Raw genomic sequence first — 15,475 nt, 5'->3', positions numbered from 1 at the left:
TTTTTAGAAAAATAAAAAATACTCAACAATCTAGGTTGTTTATGAAATAGAGGATTTTTTTATTAAACTATTTTCTTTAAATCTTAATTTCAGAAATAATATTTAAATAACTATAAAATACAGTATTTACTGCTTAAATTTCTTAAAAGCAATTACTTACAACAAGAAAATTAATAACTTTTATTTTTTTGTCAAGGAAGAAGTTATTCTCATTTAAAAAGTAAAAAAGAAAAATTCTTATTGATAGTAGAGAAATGTTAACGCTGATAAAAAATAAAAAAATATTTTTACACCCAGGAATCTTCGGTTAATATACTGAATATTATCTGACAAAAGAAAGATACAGGAAAATAAAGAATAACAGTAACTAACCAACCACAATGATATCGATAATAATAAAAGTTACAAAAAGAATAATAATTCTAATAATGATGATAAATTAAAAATTAAAAAAAAGGAAGCAAGTGGGGAGTTGGCCGAGTCTTGAAGTATAATCATCGTGCATGCATTTTGGTGCCTCTTTCTTTCTTCTTTCTTATTCTGCATGCACACGCCTCCTTTCTCTCTCTCTGTTTCACCCTCTCTTATTCTCTCATATTCTCTCTCCGGTTACCGTCCATTCAAATCTCTCTCCGGTTCCTCTCCTCTGTTCAGATTCTAACAACGGTGTGATCACACTCGCCACCACTCTTCCACGCGAATGCGAATCCTAAACCTCATCACTCGCGGCGCCCGCACTTCGTGAAGACTTCCGGCGACCGGAACTTCTAGTTACGAACTTCCGGCGACTCGGAGCGGCCACTCGAGGTTCGCTCTCAGGCTTAATTTCGGTACGGTGTGGTCTCCGCTGACGGATTTTGCGTCCGACGTCGAGCGACTTGGTGAGGTGATAGTTAGGGTTTTTCGTTTTGATTTTTCGGGTTTTTGTTGTGTGCTGCAGAGGGCGTGGAATTGGAGTTGAAAATGGAGTCAAGGAGCTGCATGAACGTGGCGTGCGCCACCTTGACGACGATTCGGTGGCGCAAAGGCTGGGCCCTGCGATCCGGCGAATTCGCCGATCTCTGTGATAAGTGCGGGTAATGATACTCTAGATATCGAATCGATCGGTTCGCATGTGTTGAAATTAACGCTTGAGTTGTTATGGGGTTGTTGTACGGAACACAATAATGGATTTGAACTTTGGAGTAATCTGTGATTTGTGGCTTTGTTGGTTTTAATTGGTTGCTTTATTTTGTTTTTTTTTTCTATTTTTATTTTTATTTTTTTTCTTTTAAGTTTAGTTTGAAGTTGCTAATTTAATTTTTTCATAATCTAAAGTTTTGACTTGTGGCTACCTTTTTTCTTCTTGGGCCTCCCGATTTTCTAAAGTTAGTGTAGTGGCGTTTACACGGTTTTATGTTTTTATTTTTTATTTTACTTAAATTGTGTGATGAGTGGATGAAGTTGTCGTAGGTAAAATTGGGTCTCCGAATCTTAGTTGTTGTTGCTGACCAGGGACTACAAGTTATGACGTTCTTTATGGGATATGTTTATGATTTACCGTGTTCAATTTCCTTACTTTTTTTATTAAATGACCAAAGTTTTTTTTTTCTTTTAATAAATGCGAGGTAGCATAAGTTTCCCCAAAAATGGGATAAAGAAATTAAAAGTAAAGAAAAACAGGTAGTTGTATAAGTATGGAATGTCAGAATATAAAGCTTGTGTGAGATGCTGTGGAACTGGGATTTCATCTAGCTGAATATTTATTGTAAAAAACCATCTTGAATTTGAACGTTGCCTCATATTAGATCACATCATATGATAGTTTTATAATAATTTATTGAAATTAATGCATATGCTTCCACCAATTTATTTCACCAACTTTTCATACAAAAATTGCTCTTACGATTTTCATTTTCAAATTTGAACTCTATAAGGTGTAAACAGTATCATATTGATAGCGTGTATCCTTTAGATTAAGTATTGGCTTGCATCAATAAGTCTGCAAACCTTCCTTTAATTTATTGGAATTGGCCTTCACTGGGAGACAAATTCTTACTACTGATTTTTTTTTCTCTGATGTAGTACTGCTTATGAGCAATCAACATATTGTGATACTTTCCATTCAAACGATTCTGGTTGGAGAGAATGCACCTCATGTGACAAGGTAGAGTGCTTAAGTATTTGTATTTTTGGTGCATAGTCACAGTGTATATAAGACTGGGATAATTTTTGCTTCCTAATTCTGGTACTTCCAGGTGCTGTGTTAAGCTTAATGATCGTATATGTTCTTTTACCTGCAGCGTCTCCATTGTGGATGCATTGCTTCTATGTCTCAGCTTGAATTATTAGATACTGGTGGTGTAAGCTGTATAAGCTGTGCAAGGAATTCAGGACTTCAACCTGTAAAACAACTTCACCATTTTATTTAAATTACCATTTATGTTCGCCACTATGCAAACACATGAAAATATTGTTCCTTTATTGATTTTCACAACTCCCTTAAATGTATCAATGTATATAATGTTGGATAGAAGACCTTAATTTTGACTGAAACTTGTATCATCATGAGGTTGATAAATTATTTATTGATTAGCCTATGGAGGTAAATTGAGTGGTCTACGATCTAGAGAACAAATAAAAACTTTGTTATGCAAGCTCTGCAATTCAAATCTGTGCTTCCATAAATAGGTTTGGCATCTTAGATGTATATTTTTATGTTGATAATTTTTAAGTCTAACTGTATGTTCTCAAAATTGACAATTTTTGACAGATTGCAATCAATGAAAAGCCTAATGGTTCCGGGACTTCAAAGGTAATAGATGTCAGTGCGCAGCAGTGCACTTCTCTGGCTAACCAATTAAACTTGAGGGGTATGCAAGGAGGGCATTATGCAGAGAATGGTGGTCTCCGATGCTGGTTCAAGCCTCATAAAGTTGAAACAGATGGGCCTTCTACAGAAATGAAACCAGAAATTTTGCCTTCTGTTGGAGAACTTGGAAGCACTTTGATATCACAATTTCATTTTGAGTCTAATGGATCATCCAAGGCTTCCAAAGCAGAGAATTGTAAGGCAGACACAGAAATACGAGATATATATGAATCTTTGGCACAAACTAATTTAAGTATGACCCTTGCTACTCCCTTAGGAAATTCAAACCCCTTTCATAGTTCTGTTGTTGATGAAAGGGAACAAAGTAAAACATCTTCACTTTTATTGGGATCAAGGTCACGCCATCTTTTACCTAAGCCCCCTAGGTCAACCAGTGGCACAGGCCTAGAAGTAAATGCTGGTATGGTATCCCAGATTCGTGTGGCAAGGCCACCCGCTGAAGGTCGGGGAAGGAATCAGTTGCTTCCGCGTTATTGGCCCAGAATTACTGATCAAGAGTTGCAACAAATATCAGGAGAGTATCCAACATTGTAATTAGTTTGATAAATTATTAATCACCGGCAAGAAAATTATGCAGGTTGATTAAATTATTATTGTTTTGATAGTTACTCTTTACATTAGCATTTCCTTAACCATGATTCATGATATATTCAAGTTCAAATTCCACTATCGTGCCACTCTTCGAAAAGATGCTGAGTGCAAGTGATGCTGGACGAATTGGTCGCCTGGTTTTACCAAAAGCATGTGCTGAAGTAATTTATCCTAGCCTATTTGTTGAACTGCCTAAGTTGTCATTTTATATTAATAAATAATCCACTAAAAGTTATTTTTCTTGACGAGTCTCATAATTTATTGGAGCTAATGATTGTGCAGGCATATTTCCCTCAAATTTCTCAACCAGAGGGCCTTCCTTTACGAATCCAAGATGTGAAAGGAAAAGAATGGATGTTTCAATTTAGATTTTGGCCAAATAATAACAGCAGGATGTATGTTTTAGAAGGTGTAACCCCCTGCATTCAGTCTATGCAATTGCAAGCTGGAGATACTGGTATATTTTACTTAGAATCCCTTAATTTGTTAAATTATCCATTCTTAGAATAGATGAACCACATCGAAACTTTCATTTTCTAAGATTATACTCACTACATGTCTTCTAAAAAAAGGTGCGACTAATCAATATCATTTTCTAAGAATCTTTGCTAATTTTTCACTCACTCTGTGAACTAGTCAATAGCCATACCTAACAGACATTCTGCTTTAAGATACTAACCACAATGGCTTTCCTGGTGTATTTTTGTTTTTTCGTAATTTCCCCTGATTTTTTTTTTCTTAGTATGAAGTACCAGCACCACTTAATGAAATGTTGCTCATGTTTTTGGGGATTTATCTCATCGGCTTTCTTCTTTGTAAAACAACTGATTTCTGTACCATTACTGTGTTTCTTCTTTATGTTCTGATAAAGTACTTGTAATTAACTTCCAGTGATTTGTTTTCCTTGGACAAAGTACCATCACCACGTAACAAAATGTTGCTCATGTTTTTGGGGATTTATTTGATTGGTTCTCTTCAGTGCAAAAAAAAAACTGATTTCAGTACAATTACTAAGTTTCAATGTCAACCTGTGGTTGCTTCTATTTTTATTTTAGTTTCATCTTGATATTTTGTTGCAAAAAATTTTAAACATTTTTAATAAAATTTCTGCAGTAACATTTAGCCGTATGGACCCTGAGGGGAAACTTATAATGGGGTTTAGAAAGGCAACAAATTCTACAGCAGTACAGGTAACAGTTACTTTTAGTTCATATACCAAACTCAAACTTTTTGAATTGGCATTTAATCACCTATTAAGCAGGAAACACTACCATCTAATATGCCCAATGGGTCTCATTCAAGTGAAACTTCCTATTCTGGTGTTTATGAGAATCTACCTATATTAAGTGGTTACTCTGGCCTTCTTCAGTCACAAAAGGGATGTTCAGAAACCCACCTAAATGTGCTGTCTAAAAAATGGAACTCGGCTGGTGGTGACATGAACTGGCATAACATTGACATTCCCGAAAGCAGGAAAAGAGAGGGATTGCCTTTGCCTCCTGTGCTGGTTCCTGAGAAGAAAAGAACTCGGAATATTGGGTCAAAAAGTAAGAGGTTGCTTATTGATAGCCAGGATGCACTGGAGCTGAAACTTACTTGGGAAGAGGCTCAGGATTTGCTCCGACCACCTCCTGCGGTTAAGCCAAGCATTGTCATGATTGAGGATCAGGTTTTTGAAGAGTATGAAGTAAGTAAACAATTTAGAAGAAGCTTTCATTTTTATGAATTTCACCCATTCTATTAGTGTGCGTGAGAGGTTAACTTATTGTGTCTGCTATGTTAACTCAGCACCAATTTTAACCCAAATAAAAGTGGATGAGCCTTTCATTAATGAGTTTCTTAATGCATTCATCTTATCCTAAACTCTTCTCTCCAGTTGAGTCTAAATCTAAAGAAGAAAATATGTTTTCTAAACGGTCAGAACTTCTCAAATATGGGTAGTTTAGCATACGTCAGTAGTTGACCTCTCCTGATATTTGCAATTTATGGAATTTGTTAATATGGCAGGCTAGTTTGTACTTGTTAAAGTGCCTCTATAGTTTCAGGTTATATAAAGCCTTTGCTTTCAGGGAATGTATATGCATAGGAATAATTCTAGTAAATGGGTAGGGGATGGGCAACAAGAGGGACGAAGGCATGAGTTTGTCAAACTTCAGATTGGGTCAGCGATATAATTAACAGTTTTTAATTTGCTGACAAGTGTCTTAAAGACGCTAGTTAAGAAGCTTTAATATACTTTATTAAATGCTTTCAATTACTTAAAATAGTAAATGTAATTTTTTTTCTATCTTTATCATAATAAGTATTTTCTTTTCATTGAATGTTTTTTTTTATTTTCGTTTCCTTAGGCCACTCTTTAATACTCTCCTTTTAAGAAAATTGACTTTTCTTGTATTAATTATCATGATACTACTAACCAATTATTAGGGCTAGCGTCTCAGCTTCACTAATATCTTAATTAGTATACTTATTAAATAACAATAAATTTTATCATAGAACCTGTTTAAGATTTTGCTTTTCAATTCATGCAGGAACCTCCTGTATTTGGAAAGAGGAGTATATTCGTAGTTCGATCAGCTGGGTAAGATGAATATGTGCATAGAGTTTTTTTCTATTTTATTTGTATGTGTCAGGTTTTTCCTCTCCTACAGTCCCTCCTATTTTCTTTTCTTTTTTTCTATGGAACTTTATGATTTCTTTTACAAATTATGCCAATTCATAAACTTGTATTTTTTTTATCAAGTATTTCAATTCGGAGTGTGATTGAACTTAGGGTGAATGAGCAGTGGACGCAGTGTGATAGTTGCTCAAAATGGCGGAAGTTACCAGTTGATGTACTAATTCCCCCTAAATGGACATGTGTGGAGAATTTATGGGATCAGAGCAGGTGAGCAGAAGACCTTATAGTACAATACTGCTATGATATTAATACCAATACTTATTAGTCAAGACGATGCTTCTGCATTGCTGTCAACAGGTGTTCGTGTGCTGCTCCCAATGAATTGAACCCAAGGGAACTGGATAATCTTCTGAGGTTGAATAAAGGTATTTATCCATTTGTTGTGTTTTCTATGCTTCCTAGTTACTGCGGACCAATACATACTACTAGAAATGGTTTTTAGATAAAATTATCTTCGTCCTAGAAACCGGAAAATTTGTAATCCCAAATTGTGCTGCACGAACTCAGATAGTAATTCTGTGACTATTATGAATACATGCTAGCATCTTTTTCCTGTCAACAAATTCTTGATGATATCAAATATACTTAAAATTATTTATTCTGGAACAGAATTCAAGAAACAAAGATTGGCAGCAAGCCAGAGACCAGCCCTGGACCATGAATCTTCAGGACTGGATGCTTTGGCAAATGCAGCAATACTTGGAGATGATGCAAGTGACTCTGGCAGGACACCAGTCGTCACCACCACAAAACATCCCCGGCATAGACCTGGGTGTTCTTGCATTGTCTGTATCCAGCCACCAAGTGGAAAAGGCAAACACAAACCTACTTGCACCTGCAATGTGTGCATGACAGTTAAACGTCGGTTTAAAACCCTGATGATGAGAAAGAAGAAGCGTCAATCGGAACGTGAAGCTGAGATTGCTCAGAGAAATCAGTTAGCATGGCGGACCAAGGAGGAATCAGAAGTTGACAGCACCTCACGACATTTAACTCCAGTTGATGGTTTGGAGAATGAAGTAAGGGCGCCAAGTGAGTTGGAGCCAAGGACTCAAGACCAAGTTGCTGAAGCTGCCAAGGGACAATTAGATTTGAATTGCCAACCTGATCGAGAAGAAGCGCAAACCGGGCCAAATAATGTGAGCATGACAAGTCTTCTTGAAGAAGCAAATCTCCCGTTGGAGACCTACCTGAAGCAAAATGGCCTTACTAGTTTGATATCAGAACAGCAAACAAATTCAGCTTCAAATGTGCAGGCACAGACAACCAACGATAATGAGGGAAGACAAAACGAGGATAGCGGTACGGCTTCAGTTATTCATGAGCAGGATAGCAGTCATGAAGAGAACAGTGGGCAAGATAAAGACCAAAACAATTCACTCTCATGAAATCTTACACTTACATTTTTTTTTTCCTTCTTTTTACTCCGAAATTATTTTACAAGAATCGTTCTGGCATTAGGTATAAAATTATAGGAGGTTCTTTTGTATGTCTATATTTTTGTTATTGTTTGTGTCTTGAGAAATATCCCCCAAACTCAATAACCTATATATACACGCAAAAGTTTGTGTTTAAGTGTTGTAAACTAGTGAGGCAAGGAGTAGAAGGTGGTTAGTACCTCCGTGCTGTTCCAACACCTTGTTTTTTGTATTTTTTGTCTGTGTGATAACTCTGAATAAGCATTGCTTGCTTTCTTTTCTGTTATAATGAGGAAGGGGGAGGACGCCTATTTATTTTTGTAGTACGGGTGTTTTGTTTGAATACCCATTTGCATTTCACCCATGCAGCACAACTAATGTCTCTTTCACGTATTTAATAGTGACGTGATTTCCGTAAAAACTACTCCAATTTTACTTTACATAGCTATCATTTTTTGATGTCTCTTTTTTCATATTATTTTAAATAAATACTTACTCTAATTTAAATTCTTATATTATTAACCATGAATCAATTAGATGAGAAAAAATTATTGTTAATGCATTATAAGTTGTAAACCAATTAGGAGTTAAATGTCGTTTCTCCTATTCGTTAAAAGGATGTACGTTTAGATTTGTTTACAGAAAAGTTTAATTATTGTTAAATTAAATGTACAATAATTACAGAAAATAGAATAATAAAAAACAAAAGGACTTTTAAAAAAAAATCTGGTTTATTTCGTGAAAAATAAATAAATTAGTTATCACCCTGAAACCCAATCAGGTCAATTTTCTTGTCAGAATATATTTTAGATTTTCTTCTTTTTTTTTTTTTTTGCCATGTTTAGTGTTGAGCGAAGAAATGATATTTGAGGGGAAAAAAATAAGTGTAGAGAGGAGAAAGGAACAGAGACAATGCAAATTTCATATCAATATCCCCAGTATAACCAACCTTTGCACTATCTACAAAAAGAACATCTTCTCATGGAAATAAATAGAAATATGGAAGAACCATACCTTAATCTCCTATACAATTGTGTTGAATACCCAAAAAATGACCAAAGCAACAAACAAAATAAAATAAAAATGAACATTATAGACAGTCAAATATCCTTCAACACTACCTCTCCTACACATTGAGGATGGACTTCCGGCTTTCCGGCCTAACATGGTCATCCATGTTGAAAGTGGAGGAACAAGCGCCAAGAGGAAGATGCAATGTGGGCACAGCACACCATCTTGGAGATGAAACAGATGGTCTAGCCACCGGTGCTGTTGAGGGAGAGAAACTCAATGTAGGAGTGAGACATTTGACACCATTAAGACTCGGTGATCTTGACATTTGTTTTGCTGGCTCTTGCAGAGGAAACCAACATGAGTACTTCATATCTTGAACCACTTTGAGATGCTCAACAATGGTTCTCATGGGGGGTCTTTCTGATGGCTCCTTTTGGAGGCATCTTTGTGCAATGTCAGCTACTGCTCTTGCTGCCTTGGGAGGATACCGACCTTTAAGATGAGGATCCATAATCAGCGACAGTCGAAAATCATCGGCCAGGAAAGGCCGGCTCCACTTCACCAAGTTCCTCTCTTCCTTGGGGTGGTGACTATCCACATTCTTTCTGCCAGTAAGTAGCTCCAAAAGAATAATTCCAAAACCCCATACATAGCTCTTTGGAGTAAGAATTCCCCTTTCCAGTGTCTCCACAGACAGGTTTCCAACAGCCTGTGCAATAATAAATTCAAGAACCAAATGAATGAGATCAAAACTTATGGAATACTTTTACATCTCAAATAAGAAGATTCAAAGCTAGAAAATATCGAGTTCAAATTTTCTATTGAGTTTTTTGGTGACGTGCATTCAAAATACAGTGATTTTGATAGTTTAAAAATCTTTTTAATGTATTTCAAAACACCAAAATAGTGTTTATTAATGTATTTTGAAGGCACAGCAGCAGCACAGAAAAATACAGTAGAGGATCCAAATTCAAAAATATCATATGAATAGTTCATGGTTCATAAAAATACACATACAGCATTTTAGAGAGTAAATGAACTTACACATGTACTGCTAGAAATCTCTTCCTCGGGAATTCGTCCCACACAACCATACCCAGAAAGCTTTGCACTGAAATCTTTGTCAATCTGTATGTTGGCTGCTGAAAATTCATTATACATCGCCTACAATTAATTCATAGAGGTCCGTCAGCAAAGATATAATTGTACAAGGAACATAGAAAAGTATTTTCTCGTGATATAATTGTTTACTAGTCCAACAGCATTTAATGTGGTCTAAAAGCTACAAGTAAAGAAGGGAGAAAAATAGTGCAGACATGACCACGGAAGGCTGCTTCAGATTTTTGAATATAAGATATACACTTTACACCAAATTGAACTAAAACAGAAAATTAGTACCTGGAAAGGCCCTTCTTCATGCAAGAAAGTAAGACCTTGTGCAGCACATATGGCAACTTTCATTCGTGAGTTCCAATCAATTGAATGGCCATCAGATCTCCCAAACAACTGCTGGTCCAAGCTTCCATGGTATAGCCTCTCATAAACCAACATCCTTGGTTCAGAACCATCACGAGCATGAAATCCTAGCAATTTACAGAGGTTCGGATGTTGCAAAGATGCAAGGGTATTCACATCATTTATGAATTCCTTCAATCCCTGAAAGATACATTACACACACATAGACCATGTCAGAAAGTTCTCGGCTGCTTTTAAACTTTTGTCTTGGGCCAAAGATCATAAATTTTGAAACAGTAAGAGTAAAACTTTTGACAACTTTCCTCATTTGATTTCAAAATGGTTTGAAAACATTCAAATGTGCTGTGTGAAGTAACAGAGGAAGGAGGACAGCAAGCAGAACAAGGTTTAGAAGCTGATGCTAAATTGTACATCAGATGATAGCAGTTGACAAACCTAAACTCTTTGATGCCCCTCTTAAAATGGTTTTCAAAAGGCATAACAAGATCTCATTACTTCTTTGCATTTGGCAACAGAAGCATCATATATAAGGATGACCAAACATCATTCTACTAGCCATGAGGATACCAAAAGATGAAACTAATAATGCAAAATGCAGAAAAGTACCTGAGTTGAAGAATGAAGGCGAGTGACAGTGGCTTCAAACTTCTTTGCACTTGAAGCATCATCACCAAATGAAGCGCTGTATATGGTAGAAGAAAGACATTCAGACATGCATCGATCAGAAGAGAAGTTGTGACACGCAGCAGCAATCTCCTCAAACGGTAAGTTTCTAAGCAACCCGGTAGGGGGAAGAGGCAAAGGTCCGCAAGCATACACAAGAGGTGTAGCCATTCCCATCTTAAAGCTGACATTAGCCTTCAATGCAGCACCACCACCTTGACGAGATGGAAGAGGCAAAGGTTGTGAATTAGTTGAACAATGATCCTTAACCAAACCAACTCGGTTTTTTGACTCTTCTTGTTCCTCATACTCAACTGTGGCCAAAGCATCATGTTCTGCAGCATCAGGAGCATACACAGAACCAGTAACTATTCCTGATTTAAAGCTTCCAGTAGCTTTCAATTCACCACCACCCTGGTGTGATGGAAGTGGTAAAGGTAGTGGATTAGATGAATGCTGCCCCTTCAGTGATCCCACATTGTATCTTGATTCCTCTTGATCCTCGAACTCGACTGTGGTAAGAGTATCTTGTCTGGCCACATCAAGAGCTGATGGAGCAGATAATGTTCGTGTTCTGTGATTGGTGATTTTGTTAATGGGGTGAGTGGATTTCACTCTATTCCGGAAACTAGAAGGTGCAGATTGCAGGGTACGAGTATGAGTTTGAGGTTCAGGGAGTACTGTAGGAACATGCTCAATATGGCTCACACATTTTGTGTATCTGATTTTATTGATCTTTTCCTTCTTGTGTTTCAGCACAGTGAAACACCCCATCTTCTGTACAGAATTCAGTTGCTGAATAAAATTGCTTTTGCTGCATAAGAAAAGGCCTAAACAAAGTTAGTAGGACATCAATGGCATCATGGAATTTCTACTTTTACCTTAATTTCTAAGTAGATTCAAGAACAAATGTGTACGGAAAAAATTTCCCTAACCCAGATTTTGTTTTTCTTTCTATTTAGATTCTCTAGTGATCACAACTTGAAACAATGAAATGAATACAGATAGCAATCTCCCATTTCCCCTCATTTTCATTTCCATGTCTCTTTTACACTCATCTCAATTCTCATCACTCTCATTCCCTGCTCTGAGTTACCATTATTACTGGTCAAAGACTGCAAATAAAATGTAAAAGTACAACAGTAGACATCATGAGATTGGATCAACTGGTCCCCCAACAACAGAGCAATTAATCACTTCATTTATCCTATGTCATTGCTCAATCTTCACAGTAAATATCACAAACGCTTTGTTGCTAATAAACCAAACTACTCTGTTCCATGGAGTTATAAACTCCATGCACCCCATTATTCTCAGAAAATAGCAAGATACATACAAATGCTCGCTCATTCTACTACACGAAAATCAATCCAGATCCATAACATGAAACAAATCTCACAAAAACCTGGTAAATTCATTTTCACAGATTTGAAAACAATTTTCCAGGCCCTGAGATTTCAATCCCACTAGAAACAGCCAAAAACAAACCCCACCCCACCCTAGAAAAAACAAAGAAAAGGCAATGATTCCATGATTCAATTAAAAAACTAAGTAAAACTGCTAATGAATCAAATCAAAACACAATCAAGGCAATGCTTTTAAGATTAAAAGGGAATAAAAAAGTGACCTACCAACAAACTTTGAAACACAAGAGGGTTCAAATCATGAGAATATAGTGAATCAAAAGGAGGGAACTTTAGAGAGATATGAGATAGAAGCTCATGCAACTTAGAGTGAAACTAAAAATGGGTACAGCATGTGGTTGTGCTTGGACCACGAAGAAGGCCTTATGAAGTCAAAGAATGTGAGCAGAATGAAAAAGCTGAGTGGTGGGAAGTGATGTTTCTTTGAAAATGAAGAGTATGTCTGTGGAAATTTGGAATGGTAAAAAACAGAGAATTGGTCTCATACTGGTGGGGAAATCAATGAGTGGTCAAAATGAAAGTGATTCAATTCTATGACCCTTTTTTTATGGAATTAATTCAAGACAAATCTTCACAACAATCACATCACACTTTCTAATCTCTTCTTAACACATTTTTTTACTGTGTTTTAAAATTTATAATCTTAACGGATTTCTCTAATGATCACTATTTTTTCTTTTCAATAGTTTTAGCTAAGGTTAATGATTCTTATATATACATTTATTAAATACTTTTAATCTTCTTCTTTTTACCATATTATACATCCTATAACCTAATAATTTTTTTCATTTCTTTGTAAAAGCATATGAGGTATATTTTTCTTTAACTAATAATAGAATTTGTACAAGAAAGAATGTGTTGAGAAACTCAGAAATGCTTTACTTTAATAATATTTTATTATTTTTACAGTTTCCGTAATTTTTAAGAAATTCATATATAATTTTTCTGTAAACATTTTCAGAAATATAAAAAACATTGTATTTTTATTTTGATTTAACTATATTTTAAATAAATCTTATTGAAGATTTTTTTTAATTCTATAAGTAAATTTATGTTTTTTACTCTAGTAAAACTGTATTTTGTCCATAAAACCTTTTTTTTTTTAATTGAAGATGTTAAACCCGTCAAATAGATTCTTTTTTATCATATATCTATTCAAGATTTGGATTTTTCAAAAGAATCTCATTAAAAGAACTACAACTATTTATGTTGGAATATATATATATATATATATATATATATATATATATATATATATATATATATATATATATATATATATATAATAACGCAAATGGACAAGAAAGTGGTCTTACTGGACCCTATATTAGATCAAAAGATATTTTATCCCAATTGAAGAGAAAATAAAAAAAAAACAAAATTTTAAAAACTTTTAAATAATACATATTTCTTAAATGTTAAATAGCGTAAATGAATTTAATTTCAATTTTTATACGTAGTTATTTGATATATAAATTCTTATATATATATATATATATATATATATATATATATGTTGATAAATAAATATCACTTCATTATTTAATTGTAGTTATTATATTTAAAAATGGATAAATGCATAACTTTACCTAATCTAAATTCATTTTAAGTTACAAATTTAAATTAGTTTATTTCAATTTAAATTGCCACTTTTCTTTTTTTCAATTTGATTCAACCCGTTTTAGATACTACGAATATAGATCCATTGAATCGGCCTTTACCAAATGTATACTTTATATTACAAGTGTTCATTTGATATAAATTATACCTAAAGTGTGTATAAATTAAATTTTTTTTTAATTATTTTATTTCCATTTAAATTGCTTTTTTTTTTTAAATTTGATTCAACTGATTTTAAGTATATTATATTAGAAGGTGTTCATCAAATAATTCTTTTAGGTGTTCATCTAATAATTGTTTTTAGAAGAGAGATTGATAAAATTCACCACCAACTCCTCATGAACAAACATATTTTCACCTTCACCTAAATACCTTATAGTTTAACTTTATCGTCAACACATCTCCTACTTCTAATTAATTAAAGAAAAAATAATTATAATTATCATATCACGTTAGATAAAAATCAAACAACAAAATGCTTAAATAAAAATAAAAAATGTTTTAATTATTTAATAAAATAAAAACATTTAATAAAGACTCGTTTGAAAATATTCGACTTTACATAACTTATTTAAACATGTAATATAATAATACTGTAAAAACTTCCTTATACCGTGAGTAAATATATTATTTACTCAAATTTTTTTAATTTTTCTGTTTGTTGGCGTTCTATACTTAAATTTAATATTTTATATATAATAATAAAAAACTGTAGCTGCCAAATTTGGTTCCATGCATTGGAAATGTGTTTGAATGGGCGTGACCGTTCGTCAAAGCCGTTTTTAACATTCCACAGATCGACCTTGCTTTTAATTTTGACTAATTCTTTTCTTTCATTTGAACGTGAAGAATGAGTTCAAACTAATTCAATTTATCTTATATTTTCTTCACACATTTCTAATCTCAAATTTTTTTAATAAATTCAAACTACATCTTATCAAAGTTGGGGTTAAGTAGTAAACTAATAATTTTGAAATTAAAATTACACATAATGAAATAGATTTAAAATTTTAATTCTCCTTCTAGCATCTCTATACTGTGATCTAACATTGATACTCTAACTTGGACCATGCCATTGTAACTAATTTTTAGGCATACCTATTTTCTTTCAATTATATTCCCTAAACCCTAAAAAAACTAAAACAAATAATAATATTAAAGATTTGGGTGATGGAATGAGTAACTAATTTTATCTTTTATCTTTTTAAATGTGTTATCGATAAAAAAAATATTGTCAGTTTCATTTAAAATTAATCTCCATAAGAAATAATTAATTATTGTTTCTATATAAAATATAAATACATAATTCAAACTCGACCCATATTTTAAGAAAATTGATTTATATTATTTTAGAGTTTTTTTTAACGGAAAGAACTTTATGGCAAAAAGAAATTTACTTATAAAAAGGGTAAAATGTGAAAAAGTATTTTTTGTATAACAAAAAAAAAAAAAAAACTGTTTCGTTATTTACACAATGCGGCATTTCCAACGAAGTGCGTGCACCAGCATAGTCAAACTTTGAAATTTGATTTGATTTGATTTAATTAATTAATTAATTAAATGAAAATAATAAAACATGATTCCAACTAGACCCGTGAAGGAAGCTTGATCTTTGACTCAAACCACGTGAGAGTTGTGAACTTTTATTCCATTTTTTTGGTAGAGGAAATTGTGAATTCCAATTGTTGAATAAGAAAATATTAATTATAACTTTTCT

At 33.8% G+C, this 15,475-nt stretch overlaps 2 protein-coding genes across 6 annotated transcripts; one reads left to right on the top strand and one right to left on the bottom strand.

Annotated features, from left to right (window-relative positions):
- Positions 1–511: 511 nt before the first annotated feature.
- Positions 512–7,887, top strand: HSL1 (HSI2-like 1). 5 transcript variants are annotated; one of them, XM_028051450.2, is made up of 13 exons: positions 512–830; positions 941–1,076; positions 2,065–2,146; positions 2,283–2,384; positions 2,753–3,390; positions 3,528–3,624; positions 3,746–3,920; positions 4,577–4,653; positions 4,725–5,150; positions 5,995–6,044; positions 6,207–6,350; positions 6,441–6,508; positions 6,753–7,887. In XM_028051450.2, the coding sequence occupies exons 2-13, from the start codon at positions 964–966 to the stop codon at positions 7,529–7,531; spliced, it is 2,751 nt and encodes a 916-aa protein (XP_027907251.1). In that variant the 5' UTR covers positions 512–830; positions 941–963; the 3' UTR covers positions 7,532–7,887. The 5 variants fall into 5 exon arrangements, with proteins under 5 accessions (XP_027907251.1, XP_085523927.1, XP_027907252.1 ...); XM_085667801.1 differs by having other exon boundaries at positions 513–807; positions 4,833–5,150; XM_028051451.2 differs by having other exon boundaries at positions 513–807.
- A 574-nt stretch (positions 7,888–8,461) lies between these two features.
- LOC114165876 (serine/threonine-protein kinase PCRK1-like) lies at positions 8,462–12,630 on the bottom strand. Its single transcript, XM_028050491.2, has 5 exons — positions 12,346–12,630; positions 10,658–11,528; positions 9,974–10,231; positions 9,620–9,739; positions 8,462–9,284 (listed from the first exon to the last, which is right to left on the bottom strand). The coding sequence occupies exons 2-5, from the start codon at positions 11,486–11,488 to the stop codon at positions 8,688–8,690; spliced, it is 1,806 nt and encodes a 601-aa protein (XP_027906292.2). The 5' UTR covers positions 11,489–11,528; positions 12,346–12,630; the 3' UTR covers positions 8,462–8,687.
- Between the last annotated feature and the right edge of the window lie 2,845 nt (positions 12,631–15,475).

This window comes from Vigna unguiculata, chromosome 10 (assembly GCF_037176805.1).
Source record: "Vigna unguiculata cultivar grain cowpea cultivar isolate G323 ecotype 2 chromosome 10, ASM3717680v1, whole genome shotgun sequence".
Classification (NCBI taxonomy): Eukaryota; Viridiplantae; Streptophyta; class Magnoliopsida; order Fabales; family Fabaceae; genus Vigna; species Vigna unguiculata.
This window is presented reverse-complemented; position numbering and strand designations above follow the sequence as displayed.